At 42.2% G+C, this 19,355-nt stretch overlaps 1 protein-coding gene across 4 annotated transcripts in view; it reads right to left on the bottom strand.

Moving 5' to 3' along the window:
* The window catches only part of RAD51B (RAD51 paralog B), a 430,051-nt gene that overhangs the window by 77,622 nt on the left and 333,074 nt on the right, over positions 1 to 19,355 (bottom strand). Inside the window, exon 11 of one of the 4 annotated variants that reach the window (XM_065686723.1) lies at positions 12,893 to 13,149. The exons of the other annotated variants lie outside the window; for them this stretch is intronic. Within the exon in view, the coding sequence (XP_065542795.1) occupies positions 13,145 to 13,149 (5 nt within the window). The 3' untranslated portion in view covers positions 12,893 to 13,144. Of the gene's footprint in view, positions 1 to 12,892; positions 13,150 to 19,355 lie in introns of those variants that run through there. 4 annotated transcript variants of the gene reach the window in all.

The raw sequence follows: 19,355 nt of genomic DNA, 5'->3' as shown, positions 1-19,355 counted from the left end.
CTGGCTTCTTCTTCCTGCAGGTGTAGCACTTCCTTTATCAATTCTTGGATATGTGAATACAAAATATAGTATGCACAGAGGTTACAGAGGTGAATATCAAATGGGTCTGCTATTGACCAGCATGCTCCTAACATCTGACTGGCCAAAATTCAGGAGTTGTCAGTGTAAAAGTGAAAAATGCGGATGCATGCGGATGAAAACTGGCCATGTTTTACATTCATCACCCAATTCTGCCAATATCACAAACCAAAGTATTTTTGTAGCCCTTTGGTTACTCATAAAGACATGCAGTACAAGGAGTGATTTCAGTCGGCATGTGCATGCAAGGCTTTTGGGACACCATTTTGGTGGGAGCAAAACCATGTGGGAAAGGCACATGCTGGGGCTTGATTTCAGAGTACAGAACATCAGATGATGTTAACTTCCAGAGATGCCCCTATTTTGCATCTGTACCTTACTTTTTATTCTAGAAGATATCAAAGTAAAGAAGGACAAGTACACAAACGAATGCCTACATCTATGACTGAAATGGAGCTAGAGGCAGCAGCTGGCCACCCTGGACAGCATTACAGAACAGCTTAAGAAAAAGGTGAAGAAGTTTCCCTTTATATTGGTCAACAGCACCTTGCAGCCTTGGAATGCCTGGAGCCAGGCTTCAAAAATGTGGAGCCCTCCAGGCATTTTGCTTGGCCTGACAAAGGACAGGAGAAAGGGCATGTGGTTGCTTTGGCATTATCACACTCCCTAACGTGTCCTGTAACATGTCCTGCAGGACCAGAATTCTTATTTGAACTCGTGGAGTGTTACCTGCAAAGTAGTGGCACAGACCGTGCACAGCAGCTGGCTGTATTTGCAAGCATTTAGAAACTGGCCATCCCTATTTAAACTGAAACAGCAGGAGAATTTATGGAAGCAAAATTTAATTCCCCTAACTGATAATTGAAAGCTTAAGGTCCGGAGGGAACGCCTTGAGATTTTTAATGATCACACACAATCAGGACTGTGGTTTAATATCCGTGTAATACTGACTAAAACACTGCTTACGGTAGAAAAAAGAAGAAAAGGGAAAAAAAAGAACATACGGGCCTCTGCCATCTGAAATATAGTGTAAAGAGGTTGCTACAGCAGCCCCACAAATCTGACTGCTTGAGGAATTTCGTATTGATTAACAATTCATACTGTCATCAGTGAGAAAGAGTCCAGGAAAAACAGAGCTGCTCCAGTGTGTTTTAAGACAAAACAAAACAAAATAAAATAAAATATCCCACAAAATTCCCACAAGCTCTTATTTTCATTAAGCCAAGTACCACTGGCTTCTGCAAACCTCAACCAAGACTGTTAATGGTCGAACTTGGGCTACCTTTATGGGACCACCATACGAGACTCGCATTCACTCTTCACAGCAATTTAAAACTCTGTTTCCAATTCATGCTAACCTCTTCATTCCCCAAAAGCATTCATGAAAAATAAACACTGGCATTAAAGGGAGACTATAGCCCTTCACATCCAACATGATATACTGGGGCAAGGGATGAAAGAAACTTAAAAGTGAGCAGTGCAGTGAGGCGCTGCTTCTGCACATTCGCCTGTGCAATCCAAAGGCCCAAGGTAGCTCTATAAATTCAAAGTGTTGGTTTTTCATGACAGGGCTATATGACTCGACTGGATTATTTTGAATTAGACCTTGTTAAATGATGCCCTTCTGCCAGTTTTAGCCAAAAACTGGCCATGAAGAAATCCATTTTTTCTTTTTTTTTTTTTTTTTTTGTATAAAAGGACTTTGCTTTATGATTGAGGCACAGTAAAAGCAATAAGGAGAAGATGGAGCAAGCAGCAAAACATCAGTCTTCAAGGCTGTCATATCAACATTAAATTCACTTAAAATAACAATTGAGAGACAGATGGTAAGATACCTAAGAATGCTGATACTTCTGAGAAGGGGAGCAAGACACGGGTCATTTGTAAAAATAGCAGAAACCCTGTCTGTAACTTCAGCAACGTTCAATTTCTGTATTTAAAAGGGTCCTCCGAGGCTGCAGCTTTCACGCACATAGCCTGCCTTTCACCGGGAGCATGGGAAAATAAGCTCATTGTGTCGGAAGGCCTTGAAAGGGAAAGGAGGCTTGCAGCAGGATGGGAGGAGGGGAAGAGCTAGAGCCCAGCTTGAAAACGCATGGGGAGAAATTGAAAACAAACACGTACCTACCCCCAACATGCACATACACACACATGCAAGCCCTAAACTCTGACTGAACTCCGAAATCAGAGACAGAGAGGGATTGGGAGCCACTGCTCACTTGTTTTTTATTCTTATTTTTAAGTTTGCTGTTTTGTTTTCAATTACCTCCTCCTTTATAAGAAGGCAAAGAAAATCAGCAGTCATGTGCGTGCATGTGTGTGTGCATGTGCATGTGTGTGTGTGTGTGTCTCCCAGGCGGCTGGGGAAGGGCGAGCTGTCAAAAACCCAGCCCCACATCTGGCTTTCTTGTTCCTGGTGAGGATTTTATAAATATTTGGGAGGTTGCATGGGGCAGAGGGGTGGGAGGGATGCAGGAGGGAGGCTAGATAACTTTTGGGCCCACACAGCGCAGGAGTCTTGAAAATCTGCTTTTCATTAGCATTGCCTAGCAACCAACTCATCTGCTGCAAATCTCATCACGCCCCAGCAAAGCATCCACGGCATGCTAATCTTTTCATTTAATAGAAAAGCTGCTGTAATCTTTCTTCCTTTTCCTTTCTAAAAGAGCAGACAATAATAATAATAACGATAAAAAAAGAATCCGGCCCTGCTCCTCCTGCAGCCCTGCACATCCCCTGCCCCCCTCCCCCAGTCCTCTCGTTGATCCAGCACTCTGCTGAGTTCCCATGGATGACCTACATGTGTGTGTTCTGGCTGATAAGTCCCAGCTGCAAAGGCAAGCTTGGGTTGGTTTTTGCTTTTTGTGCTATGCGTGCTGGAAAGGGAGGGAGGCGAGGGGGAGGATTTTTCTGGCTGCATGCTGGGAGAGGAAGGAGGCAGGCAGGGCTACAGTGCTCAGAGCCCGAACGGCTTAAATGAAACCTCTGGCTTCAGAGATTGCAACTGAAGCCTCCCCAGCAGACAGGAGAGAACTGGTTTGTTCTGGTGTTTGTGCATGCACGTATGTGCATGTTTCTGTGTGTGTGCTCAAGTCCAAGCTCTTGCTGTATTTGCAAGAGAAGAGCGAGTCTTGCTTTGTTGCTGATGAATTCCATGTCCAGCCAGCTGCAAAACAAGCTGTGCTCTGGAATCTCCCCAGGCTTTGCCCATCCTTTCACTCCGAAAATATCACGCCTAAGGGTAGGGGAAGTGGTTTGGACAAAATAAGACTTGACCGGAGCATCTGCCCACAACTGAAACCAAATGTCTGTCTCCCTGAATTTTTGGCTTTTGATAAAGCTCAGATAATTTCTCTTGCCACCTGCCCATCTCCAAGTATGTCTGCACTTTAAAGTTCCACATGGAAACACTAATCTATCATGAAACAGGCCATGCATGCAGTTCCTGAGCTGGTGAGAAACAGGAACTTGAAAACCTGCAGAAAAGCCCATTTTCAGATATCCAGCCCCATTTTTACAGACATACATCCCAACAAGCAAGGTCTGTGCTACCTTGCCCTTTGCTCTTTCCTCAGACTCCTTCCCCTCTTTCTAGTCCCCATGTTTCTTCTGCCTTTTTCATACTTTTTAAGTTCTACTGAGGATGTCTTCTCTTCCCCACTCAAAAAGAAGTCAACTCCTCCGAAGTGCAATCCTGGGGGCTTTCACATTCTGCTTAACACCCTATCCTATTTCCTGCTCCTTGAACCTGTGAACCTTGAACACAGTACACCTCACTCCTACCCACACGTGATGATTAAAAGCAGACTCCTTTACAAAGATGTTTCCTTTCCCCTCTCCAGCATAATGCTGGAAGCATTCCCAGTAGTGAGGTGCTATAAAGATGACTGCAAGATCACAAGGCCATAAAGTAATGTTATCATACCTAAGGAAATGACAATGGGGCCATTGTGTAACAGATCGGGTAGAGATATGATTTTCGTAAGAAATCTAAATTAAAACTGGAGCAATATGAAGTCTGGGAAGCACTAAATGCTATGTAAAGTTGGAAAGGATACTGCGATTGTAGGAGATGTTTCCATGTCACACTGCTTTGCATTCTTAAGCAATATCATGGTCAAGAATTCATTTTCAGGCTTACCCCTACAAAGTCCTAGTGGATAGCCCCAGTAACAACACTTTTGACAGCCCTGCTGAAAGAATGGCTATAGGGCCAGGGAAAAGGACTCCAAGGAAGTTCAACCAATCTCAGCTACATCCTCTGGCAACCACTTCAAAAGGTTTCATGGAGCAGAGTACCCACAAGCAGACGAAATGAGATCCTTCATGCGCCATTTACTTCACTTGACAGGGAAGAATTGCCAGGTTTTGAAAAACACATCCACCTCCTCTCTCTTCTAAACAGCTTCAGTGCCACCAGCTTCAGCACTCTGTGCTGCAAATGCTTTCAGAGTCATCAATCAGGTGAAAACCCTATTCCCTACGCACACACTGGGCTTGAAACCATTATGGGCTGGCTCTGCTCCCATAGCCAGCTGGAGACAGAGGTGCTTCAAATGCATTCGACGGGAAAGGAAACACAAACCCCACCTTTGCTGGTTTTTAATTAAAAAAAAATCTCAAGCCTCATTGGTTCTCAGGAAAACATAGAATTGGCTCATGTTTAAAGTGAGAGTGTGGAAATAAAATTAGTATTTTAACAAATTCCCTTCCCTATATTGCTGAGAGCTCTAACAAAGGGCTGTTCACCATGAAAATTAAGACTTTCTGGTCCCTGGAAGGCAGGTATTTTGGACTCAGAAGAAGACTGAATTCAGGTATGATCTGCCCCCTCTTGCAAGGAACTTGCACCTATCTTTTCACAGACCTGCATTTCTTTGAAATCAGTTTTAGGCCATTCCAGGGACAGTCAGCTCTGTTAGGCTGGATAAGAAGTAACAGATAGCAAAGCAATTGCGCCAGATGGCAGAGACCAGCAAGCGAGGAACTGAATACCACTTACCCACATGGCAGATCATTTGCTATGAACTACCATCACTGTAGAGATAGAAAGGGTATATCCTCGTGAGGGGAAAATAAACTGGAATGGAGACATGATTCCTTAGTTGGAGTGCAAACCGTGATTATCATAATTTTCCTGTAGTGTCCCAGCGAATAGGAATTAACTACATGACAAATCTCAGTCCTCTGCAGTCCTTGGTGAACTCCTATGCAGGTTTCAAATACCCTAGCTAAACTGCATTCTCATTAGCAGAATGAGCTGAGAAGCCAAAACCTGAATGAACACCCCTGAGGCCTTCAGAAAATGGGAAAGGAGTTTCCCATCTTTAAGGCTGTAAAACATACTGCTTTTCACTTTTGCCAACATAAAGGTACGGAAACATAAATGCAAGCTCCTCTTGTTAACATCGAATTCAAGTCTATGGATAAAGGTTCCTCACAGCCTCTACTGGAGAAAAAAATTCTTAATCAAAGAGCAGTACCTAATTATCTGTAATGATCCATGCCTGGGAAAGGCTCAGGGCTAAGCAAACAATGGGTCCTTACAGGCATTAAACTTTTTTCCCCCTAGCAAGTTGTAACAGCTTCCCTGTAAGATTTATTCTTGTTTGATAGTTTTCATGTTCTTATAGTATTAGTAAAATGACAGCTCCCAGTGAACAGCGTATAGAAGACATTCACAGTACCGGACAAGGCTGAGAAATGCCAGCTTTCACAATGTTCTGCAGTTCAAAGAGAGGAAAGTTTGTCACATTGGCAGAATATTAGCTGAGGGAAAGAAAAATGTGTGAAAGCAGTTAAATAAGGTTACACAGGTGCTGCTACTTCAGACCGTGGAAAAAAATAAATTATGATACATGTGAAAGAAAATAATCTTTGTAACATTTGAGTCTTCTTACTGCAAGGATAAAACCACAAGCCTGCTTTAGGAGTGCTGCCCTCCTTTACCCAGCCAAACATCACACTGACATTCTTTAGTCACTTGTGGTTTGGAGAGACAGCCATATGCAAACCTCAGGTCTATGCACTTCTTAGAACTAGAAAATATTTGTGTATGTTCTGGTAAACTCTGAGATGTAAGCAAGCAAAAAAAAAAAAAACACACCCAAACATACATGCTAATAGATCTCCATCTCATGATAAATTCTGTAGTTTCCTAAGATGAGTTTATCATTTTAGGCCGCTCTCTAACCCTCACAAATAAAGAGATAATTCCCAGTTTTCGGGGAAAGATGAGAAAGATTTAAATGCTGCCAGTATCAAAACAGAACATTTCAGAACAGGCAGCCTTTGAAGCAAATTCTGTGATTGCTAGAGACAGTGAAATTCAAATTACACACGAGTACTCCAAAAGTTTAAAGAAATTTAAAGAAAGAAAGAAATGTAGTTATTACCAAAGTAAAAAGATGTCCTTACCACGAATTCATTTGTACTGAAGAAGTAGGTTGTACCAAAGGGATCTTTAAAATTTAAGTTGTTATTTAGATAGAATTCTTGCTTTACAATTCACCAAAGTCCCTCTTTCTCTGGATTGAACTACTGAACTGCTTTTTGCAGAGGATTCATAAATGAGACGCCCTTAATGTTTCCACAGAATGGGCCCATCAGTGCAAAGACATCAGGATTCGGACTTGTTGCCATGTTTGACGTATTTTTGCAAAATTTACTGAGTTCCACTTGTATTAGATGGAAATTCCTACAGCCAAAAAGCAAGGTTTTGGTTTAGAGTTGTCAAAACCCTATTAATTTAAAATGACAAACTGCATTACCCCCAACATTCCATCACAGAAAAATGCTGATACTTTTAGGGTTTGGATGGCTTTAGATCTAAGATGTACACTTTCAACTGCTAGCACTAACAGGAACCACGCTGCTCTTTCTTGTAAGTATCTTGTCAGCCAATTGCTACATAACAGTGAAATAGTGAGATTCAAAAACCTCAGCATACGTTTAAGGCCTGGAGATGAGTCCCTTTAAGCTATATGTTCCTATGGAGATCTCCTCATCCCACCCCAATCTTAAAGCTTATTGTGGCTGTCACTCCCACATTCTTCTGCTTCAGCAGTTCAGTTTCCCAGCCCATCATTGTTGTGGTTCTACTTGCTACTTCCCATTCCTGTTCCTTCAAGATGCCCCGAGGAGTACTTTGAACCAAGGCACATGCAGCTTAACTTCCCATTCCCTACTACTGCCTTCCAGTGACCCAACAGTTCCTAAAGCTTAGAAAAAAGGAATTTAAAAAAGAAAATAGACTCAACTTTGTGCTGGAGCATGCTCACAGTATCATTGTCTGCATAAAATTTTCATGTGAAAATAAAAGTCCTTCCCCTTTTTTTCTCCTAACATCCCATGCATCCATCAGTCACGTGCAATTTGTACTCAAAAATGGAGGCTGCAGAGCTTCTTAACTAAAGAGCTGCTTTCAATCACTGGCAAGGCAACCACTTTTTTCCTAACTCAATACAAGCTTTTGGAAGAAACTTTCCGCTAAAACCACTCAGAAAGCAGTCCCTTATATAAGCATTTTTGACTCAAATGCAGTGGTAAATTATGATTAGATGAAAGCAAGATTTTATAATGGAAAGTATAAGACAACTGCTGACTAGCTCTGCCTGTCCATCCGCAATAAGTTGACAGCAATTCCAAATGCCTTAATGACCAAACACATCCAAAAGAATCTTAAAGTCCCTAGCAGACCAGTTAGGTCACTTCAATATACCCAGATGCTCCCTGCTCCCTGGTTAACAGGGGCAATTATCTGCACTGGTCTTAACCTGTCAGCTTCCTCTGGAAGTCACTGCCTGGGCTTTCATGTGCCTAAATGCCATTGTTGTAGATGCTTTCTGGTATTGCAGGTGTAGTGATACATGCTTTTGTGCTTACAAACAGAGCCACCCACTAACCCCTCATCACCCTCCTTTTACCAGCGATTACTCAAAAACAAACCAAGATTGCCGGATCAAAGCTCTCATTCTGTTTTGCCTGCAGATCAGATTAGTGTTGCTAAAAAGCCCTAAGGATGCTGGGATCAAGAGCTCTCTAACTATAAAAAACCACACATGATGCATGAGCAGCAGCACAAGCTTCCCCACCCTTTGCCAGTGCGCAGCCACTGAATCAGGCAGAGGAAGGCTAAGGACAGGAATGCCGTAGGGACTATGACCATTCAATTTGGAACCTCTCTGCTGCCACCAGTGACAAAGCTTCCAGGCCTGACCATGGTCTTTCATAATTAACCTCAAGGAGGACCACTGAGTCTTACCAGAAAGACTAAAGATGAGAAGCAGGAGTAAAGTTCTAAGGTCTCCTCTTGCATGTCAACATGGAGTGAGGATCCCTCATGGAGAAGCAATCAAGGTGATCAACAGCTCTCTGCTTGGAGGGGAAAGAAATGGACTACAGGAAACAGAGCTCTAAACCCTGCTCTGGCAATACAGTCCTGAAAGGCCTTCAGATTTTTAGTTTACTGTTACTAACTCCTGGAGACAAAGTAGCCCAGTCTTACAGAGCAAAATGCCTAATACAAGCCTGAAAGTTTATACTGTCCCACTGAAATTGAACTGTTCACTGATGTTAAACAGTCTATTTAGCAATTAACTTAGGACACTCTTTAAAGTGCTTTTAAGAATGTATACTGCTTCACCTTTACAGAAGGCCCTAGCTGCATGGAGAATTGCATTTGTGAGTTAGCTATGAAACACAGGCCACCAAGTTCAGAAACTGTCCTGGAAACAGCACCAGCCAGCACTTTCTTATGTAAGGGGAAAGCTTAGAGGAACTGATGGACGATTACCTGAAGATACAGTTCCACGGCACCTTCACCCAGTCTCAGCTGAGTGGCCTAAAAAAAAAATCCCCCAGGATTGTTTTTCAGCCAGTTTAAGCCAGTTCATGCAACTATTCAGGTCAGGAAAGTGCCAGTGCAAGAGAAAGAGCAGGGAACACACAGCTGGGAGCTGAATGAGTAGAAGAACAGCAGACTGAGCGATTTAAACTGCTATGGAGCAGCACCCTGGGGAAATGCAGAAAGAAACTATTTAATCCACTTTGCAGTTCTTACTGAATGCAGCCCATAAGCATGTTTGCTCCTTCATGCTAAAATGCTTTCTCAGGTATTTATAAAATAACTTCCTTGGTCAAGACAGAGGCAAGTGGATGCTGCCCCACTTCCACTGAAGTCAATGGAAAGAAAACAGGCTGGTTTTGGTCAGCAGTGACAAACAAAGCAAAACAAAACAAAGACTGAAACTGAAAGGTAGGTGTGCAAAGGCATTCCAGTTTTAGACAGTAAACCACTCTGAAGAGAAATTTAAAGTGGAGACCCTTGGTATTTGGAACTGAAACCTGCTCTCTTGAATATTCTGCACTAACTGGGAAATGGAAATGATTTACAGCGGACAAATCTCTTGACCTGTGACAGATTAATACTGGCACAGTAGGGGATAGAAGTTGATGCACCTTGACTTGTAAATTAAATCAATTCTGAATTCTTTAGTAAGGGGTAAAGTGTGAATAAACTGGTTGAAGGGAAGCTAGCATGTGTTCAAGTTAAGCAATGGGCAGATGCTCACTCTGCAACAGCTGTCCTAGGCTGAGATACTGCTGCCCTGCAGGTGCCCCCAGCTGCCGCCCTGCTCAGGGCTGCTGTCTGCCCTGCAGAGCTGCCACTGTAAGCACTCCCTAACACACTTCAGGCAGGACTTGTCACATCAGTTTAAACGAGTGGTTTGAGCTGATGTGCCTTTACCGTCCACCGCGAAACATACTGGGGAGTGCACACACAAACCCCATCCATGTCTGAGTGGTTGGAAGTGGCTGACAGAGGACTGTGGTAAGTAACTGAGCTCAGTGACACCTTCCAGCTGGGTCCAGAGGAAAGGGGCTGTCCATAGGTTTTTACTTAGTTCTTGTTTATGTAGAAAAATTGCACTGATTTAAGTAGATGTACAGTTTATATCTAATTTACTTAAACTATTGCAAGCCCTTATGTAAGCACTTACTAAAATGTAGCTTAAACAGAGGAGGAACACGGGTGTGGCATGAGTTTCAGTAAATCTGCTAAACTCATTTAAATGAAACTGGTGGGATTTCTGTGTGTTAACAAATCCTTTGCAACTCCATGAGGGCAAATTCGCCCATTATGTCCATACTGATGCAGGAGTAAACATGTACACAGTAGGACTAAATCACTTCAAAATTTGGCTCTGCACTAAGCCCAGACCAAGTTTTTAACTGTAACTGATCCAAAGCAGCAAATCACAGCAAACCTTGTACTCCTTTACTATTACTCCCAGGGCAAACACATCACCTGAAATGCGAGGAATTTGAAGCTTTCCAAGCTCACAATCCCTGTACCTATTTTCCTCAGGCTTTAGAAAGAAATGTGAAAGAACCATAGTCTCCCAGTACTTCAAAGGGTAGACGTCTTGTAAATCTCAATATCCTGCCCATCCCAAAGAATGGAGCAGAGCTGGCTTTGGTTATGGGGGAGGAGAAAGGAAGCCTGAATACAACCAGCACATACAGTAGGTCTAATTCTTGCCCTATCAGCCTTGACGCAATGTGTCCTTTTCCTTCAACTACTTTAGATAAACAGGAAAGGAAAAGAAAAAAAAAAATCAGTGCTGGAAAAAATACAAGCGGGTTCAGAAAGAAAATGTTATTGTCAAGTGTTCTAATGGCGATTTCAAACAATAGTGAGTACAGTATGTCATATGAAAAACAGGGCTAGATAGCCAATCATACTGCAACTAGAAAAAAAGGAGACTTAAATAAATAAAAATCATACTACAATAAGAATAGCTAGTGATTCAGAGCATTAAGTCTTTGCAAACAGCTTATGAGTAACAAAGCCTGCAAAGTGGTAGTATTCTGACAGGGAAGGTACTTTACAGATAAAGTGGTTTGCTGTGGTTTGCAAACAGTCCCTGAATGTACCTAAGCTACTGCCTAGCATAGTCTTGAATTGTGTTACCTTCCTCTAACCATTAAACCATTCCGAGAAGTATTCTTTCATTAATGGCTTCGTACACAAAAGCAGGTGAAAACTGGTTACACAGTAGGAGTAATCTGTTTTGGCACTCAATAGCACTTGCAGAAGCCAGGTCAACTTTCTGGTGTGAATGTAGGAGAGTTAATACCACTGAAAGGGCTCATTCTACAACTGAAGACTATAAAACACACCCTTTCAAAATTATATTTGCACCTGTGGTGCAGAAATCCCTAATGAAAATAGACAAAGGTTATGACAGCAAACTCTCTCACAGCTGATAAATTTAGTATTTATAAATTTTGTTTATAAATCAATTGGACATAGGAAGCCAAATCATTAATGAAGGGCACAGCTTCATATAAATCAGTGCAACCTAGTGATACGATGAGAAAATTGTATTCAGTCAATTCAATCTTTTACCTGTGGGCTTTTATCATTTGTAGCATGGACATGAGGGGATCTGGAGACACATTCATCTGTTTAGTTAATTTAACAGATCTCTTTTACACCATGCAGTATGATGCACTGTCACAAGTTAGCAGAAATACGGAAACTGGTATCTTCCAAACATTTTGCAGATGCTAATTGTCCCACACATTTTCACAAAGTACTTCAATATTATTACCCACTAGGTGAAACTGTTTCACCATGTTATCCACTGTCACTCGAGTCCAGAGCTGAGTGAACATTAGAACTAGGGAACTCCTAGTTTCCACCAGTATCATCTACCTATTAGAATGTGCTGCTTGTTCTCATTCTAGGGGAGTTGACTGTGAGTAGGAATAGATTACTATTTTAATCTGAGTTACCCATTAAAACCTCCTTTATTCAGTGAACTGTACTGAATGGGCTTTCATTCAAATTCTTAGAGAAATACTCTCCTTTGACCCCATTCTAGTTCCTCTACAGAAGGGACTGTAACTCATTATTGAAGCAAGAAGAAAGATCCTCTGGGAGACATCCTGGAGGATGCAGACTTGCTGATGCAGAGTATGGCCTGGTCAGGTGGTGTGGTCCCAGTTCTCTACTCATGCAGTCCCTCCACTCCCAGTGCTGCTGTACTTGCCTCATCATGCTCTGCCATTGCCTGGAGTTGGTTGGTTGTCTGTCTGTTCAAAAATGAAGAGTCAATCAACACTTTCACCTTCTTTATGCTCCACAGACAGTAGGACTTTTGCTTGACTTCATGGCTCTCTCCATATGGTAGGGCATGCTAGTTGAATTTCTCTACTTGCTGCCTCGTGCTGACATTTTTCTCTTGTACCTCTCCCACACTCCTGCTTTCTTTCCCTTTCTTTCCTTAAACCCAGTTGACAGCACTACTATTTTGGGCTGTGCTTTTTGGCTACAAAAGGTAGTGGACCCCATTCCCAAGAGGAAGCCTCATGCCCTGAAGTGCAGGTCAAGTAAGTTAGCACTTCTGTGAACTAAGTATTCTCTTTTTAAGAAAGAGAACTTGTTCACCAAAGAACAAAAGACCAGAAAGGTTTATAACTCCTAACAGAAACCATCTGCTTGAACATAAAGCTGGGAATGTATTGGTATTTTCAATTCAGGCTCAGGAGAGCCAAGAGCCAGAATACCAGCCTGCAGGCTGTTGCTCAGACTTATCTTTCTGTTAATGAAACAGTTTTTGCAAGAGAAGTGTTATCACATCATTAAAAAACCCCAACAAAATACCTCCAGAAACCCCCAGTATACTCTTTTATGAAGCTGAACATTTTCCTCTCCCACTCCAGACACAGTAAAATGACAGGCTGCAACTCCACACAAAATATTGCTTGCCATTATAAATCAACCAGAGGGAAGAGCAGTGAAGAGTTGATTCTGTAGTTGTTCTTTATTAATAATTTTAAAGTGAAGCTATATATTAAAATATCCAACACTGATTTTCTAAAACAAAACCCCACCAAACCCCAAACCTGTGCATTTTGACCATTATGGGAATTTTTTGCTTCTCTCTTGAAAATAACATGACCCATGGCCCATTTTTCAAGCCAGATTTCAATCCTCTCCAGCCAGCTGTCAGGAAACCACAGAAGGTGCTTGAAAGAGCACAAGAAATGGCTGGTTCTAATCTGAAGGGAAAAAAAAAAAAGTTGAGGAACAAGGCAGCTACTTGTGGCAGAATGTTATTTTTTCTTCAGTCTCTGCCTGCATATTTTCACAACATGTGTACTCTGTTACCCTGTCACTTCCCTCTTTTCCTTGGGTAAATATCTCTGCTTTGGAATAAAAGAAGGCCCAGGGGTGCTACTTGTAAGGACTGCACTCGCCTTGATATGTTGTTTTTGAACTGAGCACATACAATGAACACATTTCAAACTTGGGCCTTTGCCATCATGGATGTTGCTTTTAGTTTAACCTTCTCAGATGATCAGGGAAGGCTGGAGGTAAGGAAGAGGCTGGGCGTGGGGTCATACACTTTATCCTTTACCAGATGTGGGATCTCATGGGAGCCAAGTGTGATAGCCCACACAAACCCCCTCTAAGCACACAGCATAATGGAGAGAGAGAATGCAAACTGACCCTCTCAAAGTCCCGAGTGTTTGCAAATCAAATATAAACCCCAGGGAGAAACAATGACTAGGCCACAGCTTCGTCATCAAGCTGCTTAGATGAAAAAAAGGTGGCATGATTAGTACTTCATTTTTTAGATAAATAATCTGTTTACAAGTTTTTTGTGAGCAAGGGAACCAATTCAAAGATTTTTTTCCATCTCTGCCCTGTAAATTGCATGCCCTGTTAAATGCACAGTTTTGTTCATGTCATTTAACCTGCCATTTGCAACCCAAAAGATGGACTAGACTAGATTAGACATCAGTTTTATAGAAGAATTAGATACAGAATTGGACCTATGAAATTCTGGATTAAACTGGCTCAAATACTAACCCATGCTCAAATGCTAACCCAGCTAAGGACACTGGGTAAGATATGCTTGCCAATGTCACCCTCATGCATCAAATGGCAATGCAGCAACAGACAGGGAAAGGACAAAAGTTGGCAACTTCACCCTCTGAAGTTACGTGCCAGGTTACCTCCAAGTGACATGTGAATGGAGCCTGAAGCCCTGAAAACTGCCATGTGTATCAAGCAACTCAGGGCTGGGAAAAGCTGCCAGTGGGGCAGAGGGTAATAATACTTAAGTAAAACAAATTTGGGACTAAAACAAAGTACTGAGCACTTCCTGAAAGGTTCTAGGGAGGTCAGGAAGAGTTGAGAATTCTCTGCGCTACACAGGATTGAGTCCAGCTCTGCGAAGTATTTCTGAACACATATTTTACCTGCATGTGCTTGCTTAAATTGATAATATATCCAGCCTCATTTGATCTCAAACCTGGCAACAAATCACCTCCAGAGTCATACTTTAAACCTTGGTCCTTACTAACCATCTCTTCCTCCCTGATCTTTCTGATTACCCTAACCCAATTCCCTTCTCCTTTTTCCAAAAATAACACAGCTACTAAGGTATTACCTTCCCCATCATTACACTGTAGTTTGTTTTTTTTCTCCAGAATGTCGCCTTTTTATTAGTTCTTTTCTCCTTAATATGCCTTATAGCCTTCGCTAGCCCCACACATCTTTGCCCTCCCTACTTTTTCATTTACCATGGGGCTATCCTGTCCTTAGCTCTACAGCTCTGAGGAGTTACCAACCACTTGCACAGAGCACAGCTAAATTACAAACCTTATGGCTGCACACATGAGTACCCTTCCCTTTCTCCTGGCAAATCCCATCCAAAGGACCATTTCTCCCTCAAAACCAGCAAGTAATTTACCAGCACAAAATGGAAAAGATTGGGCATATGATACTTAATTACCTATTTACATCTTACAGGTGTGCTTCCTTAATAACCTTAGTATTAGATAGCTGTAACTTTGATAATCACTGGAGCTCCTTGAAAACTATGTTGTCACACTGTGATGCTCATGTCACACATGTCATGCTCCTTTTCCCAACAGCATACCTCATCTAGAATGACAGACAGTCAGGGGAGAAGGTGCTGTTAAAGAAATGCTATAAATGGGCATATACTGGAGCAACCACTTAGAATGTTACATGTACAGAGATGGAGCTGGTCCCTTGGATGATTCTGAGACAGGGGGAATTAAAATCATCTTTATCATTCACACTTTTTGCTGTGTAGAGGGATTTAGCAGACATATTCTAAATCTAGTTTTTGTGTATCAAAACAGATGTAAAAATAGAAAACTCCGTCACTGTTCAGTTGTTCCAGAAAGCAGTGTTTTTCTTGCTGCTCTCTCAGAAAAGATACAGTAATGAAAATAGCCTGCAGTTGGGAACCTATCAAGCTCTAGGACATTTCACAGCGCAGAACCCTGGAAGTCCAAAATAGCTCCTCAATAGACCGTATTTTCCAGAAGTTGCAGATTCATTTATACACATAGACCTCTCTGTGAAAACTCAAAAAATGGGCCAGGAATACAATAAACTTAAATTTCTGCAGCTCCTTGACTAACTGACTGAACTAACTACATTATTGAAGTTGGTGTAAGGTTTCTACCTGCTCCTAAGGTGCAAATAGCTCTGGAGTAAAATACAGCAGCACTTCGTAGGAGCCATTGTGCTATGCAGCGCTGCAGTGCTGCAATGTGCTGCAGTGCTACAAAGTGGCAAAAAACACATAAAGAAATCTAGTAACATGACAGGAGGAGAATTTAGGTCCCATGTAAGGTAAATGAACATTAGATACACGTTTTTACAGGGTTTTCACCTATGTGCTATGTTTCCAGTGCTACAGGAGCCAGCTGTGTGCTGGGACAAATGGATTCTTTTCTCAGTCTAGTGCAGAAGTCCTCTGCACTCGAGTCCCACTGGGTACTCAGGAAAAGAAAAGAGTGGGTATGGGAAGGCACAGAAAGACACCCGGTGTCAGTACCCCTGGCACAGTTGGCATCCTTTGGCACACGCAGGACAACTTATCAGGTGAAGTGATAGCAGGACCGAGGCTGCATTTCAGATGCTGCTGCCACTCAGCACAGAAGCTGGGTAGCCGACCTCTCACCAGGCTAACTCTGCAGTAGGAAACTTCACCTAAGAGGATATGTAAGAAATCAAAAGGTGTAAGACCTGTCAAATCATAAAACCTTGTAACATGATACTAGCAATAGTATGTGTGTAAGAAAACACAGCAACAGCACAGACAGCTAAAAAATGCTGCTGCCATGACCTGATAATTTTAGATAAAACAACACAGGCCTTGCTGCTGCATGGCCCCATGAAGAAAAAGGGGGCTCATACATGCAACTCTTCACTACCTCCTTTCTGTCTTTTTCAGTGTCTCAATTTCAACTTGAGTAATGTCACCCTCTGAAGTAGCAGAACTCCAGCGTCATCTAATGAACCTCTGAAATCCACTGCTGCTTACCGGGGGGCAACGTTTCAAGAATAAAAGACAAAATAATTCCCAGTAGGCCTCGTACAAACATTTTAATGTGCCTGTACCAAGCGGTATTTTCACACCATTCCCTTCCTTTCTCCTTTGACTGCATAAAGAGCTAAAAGGAAAAAAAGTACCTATGAATACCGATGTGCAGGGAGTCCTCATAAATTCACTTCCCGTCAGTCCAACAAATGAGCCCCTCCTGGGAAGCCGTGAGAGAGAGCCTTCTCACAACAGCTTGATTATCAAAAGTCCGTTCTCTTGTGAAATACTCTAACCTCACAGGGACAAGTATCTTAGTAATATGAAAGTATCATGATAGCTTGAGCACTGTAAATTACTTTTGTAACCTGGGATGTGTGGGGCACATTTCCAGCAGGTCGGTTCCCAGTGATGCTGTTCCCATCTCTGTATTACTTGAGAATTACCCTGAGCCTGAAAGACTCGTGCTATACAAATTCAATTTCTGAATAGAAATGTGATTCTCTAGACATCAGATTTCAGGCACTCGCTGCATCCACCATAATTTTAGCAAACTGTTTTTATCACTGCCCTACTCTCCTCAGAAATACAATGCGTGTTACCTGCTACAGTCCTACCCACTGTTTAAAAAATTGTCTAGAAATAAGCTGCTCATTGATTTCTCTTTTTTTTTCTTCAGGGACTGCTGTAAGTCCCATAAGTTCTTCAGTACTGATGGCATTTCTGTTAAATTCCAGCTTTGCCTTTCACAGCTCTCTGTCCTGGATCTTTTCCATTTTTGCAGTTTTCAGAACCATCCACATTTTGCAGCTATCCTTTTGTGAAGGCATCTTACATAATAATCTGAGGAGGTACCTCCTCTCCTGCTCATGTTTTATTTCTTTCCAGTCTCACTAGAGTTTCTGGGCAGCATTTTTGCACGTCAGTACGCAAAGCTAACCTCACATTTATCCCTCTCCTAACCCTAAAAAAGAAATGGCCATTAAAACCATGTCTCATTTCAGCTGTATCTTTAAAACCCCAAACTCTGTGAAACTAGAATGAACTAGTGTAAATCAAACACTGCTTTTACCACTTAGACCCGCCCTGCAACCCTTTCCAATCAGGGAATCTAAAATTACCATATTTACAGCATCTGCAGCAGAGCCAAGTACAAAACAAGATGAATAGCTGTGACGCACAAGGCAGAGTGTGGAAGTATGCAGCTGGGCCTGCAAACAATATAAGCACTCGGCGCTGAAGTCCATCTAATGCTTTTCACAGACCAGAGTGACTAAAAGGGGAAGGGGGGAGGGAGGGAGAAGAGAAATTCCAGGAAGATGAGTGAAAACACAGCAGAAATCCCAGGCTGCTTCACTAATGGGTAATTGAAGTGACTCACAAAAGGTCTAGTAGGGAATTCAATTAATTAGGGACGTGACTGTGCAGAGAGGAGGAGGGAAAGAAAAGAATGCCAGCGATACAAGAAAATCACTCTGCTCCATTCACTTAAAAGAGGGTCTAGAAGAAAACCTCAAGGGAAGAAAAAGCCAAGTTTTTCAAGGCAGGGCCTCTACCCCTTCTTATGCACAGAAAAAGGCCACAGTCGAACCACCCTGGCTTCACGGGACATGAAAAGGACAAATAAGCACATCCATATTGCCTCTGCTCCTTCTCCTGGATTTCTAATGAAAAGGAAGGAAAAGAATAAAATTTGATATATTAAGTACGTCACCGTTAAGGCAACTGGTAACAAATTGAGAGGACAAGGCTGAGGAATGATGCAGAACAGATTAATACAATGCTGCTAATGGCATCCCCCTTTTCATAACACTGCTGATTGTTCCATGTGACAATGAGGGGAGGGCAATAGGAAGGTGAATAAATGAAAAAACTGCAGGGACCAATGAAGGCAAAAATGTAATGCAAGAAAGGGAGAGCAGCAGGAATGGGGACATGCAGGAGGACTGGAATTGACAATAGCAGGGGGAAAAAATGGAAAAGGAGTGGATGGAGAGAAGGTGAAGGGAAATGGGGAAGGGGATGGATGAGAGAAATGGGAGGGGGAAAAGCTGAAAAGGAGAAGAGCAGAAGGGGGAATGGTCAGGGAGAGAACAAGAAGTTTCACAATCAGTCAGCAGTTAGAACTTGCTGTGATGGGTACATGGGAACTGCAGTGTTGATTCAGCAACCATCTATTGACAAATACTGCTTCTGATGAAGTCCCAGAGTCTAAATTTGCACTAATGCTAGCTTAGAAATCTCGAAGAATGTGCGACCTAAACTTGTAGGCCCACAGCTGGTCACTCCTGGTAGTGGAAAAGCGGGGAGAGATACAATGACCAGGGGCAAGTACTCACTCATGGGATGGAAAATGGGATCTGCAGCCTTTTAGGATAAAGTTACTGCAGCTTGAAATGTAGCTCTTGTTAATTCTGACTGGGAGCTGTTATTGCCAGGCTGGCTGTTCAATTGCTTTACACAAAAGAAAGTCACAGTTGTTGTTTACCTTGGTGAATCATGATGAGACCTAACAAAAAGTACTTCTTAGGCCCTATCAGGTTCAGCACTGAATACCCTCTGAAGGCTTAGATATGCTCTCACACTTAAGGATCAAGATACTATCGCTGTGAAAGGTTGGCAAAGTTTGCAGTATGCTGCATGTTTGGGCAATCAGCTGAGTATTTCTGTTCCCAGAGCTGTCAATCTGACACTGTAGCAAGAAAACATATAAATCAAACCATATTCCTCTGCCAATAAACTGACCATTAATGTCAGCTCCACTGTCAAATGACTTTCAGAAGAGCAAAAGATTTTTTATAAGATTTATATTTACTGTAAAAGAGTAAAGAACCCATACTGCCCAAGAGAACAATTCTTAGGTAGTTGAGACATACCGGATGAGAAGGAAAAATACAG

This window comes from Lathamus discolor, chromosome 6 (assembly GCF_037157495.1).
Source record: "Lathamus discolor isolate bLatDis1 chromosome 6, bLatDis1.hap1, whole genome shotgun sequence".
NCBI lineage: Eukaryota > Metazoa > Chordata > Aves > Psittaciformes > Psittacidae > Lathamus > Lathamus discolor.
Note: the sequence above shows the minus strand (reverse complement) of the source record. Positions and strands in the feature narration are given on the sequence as shown.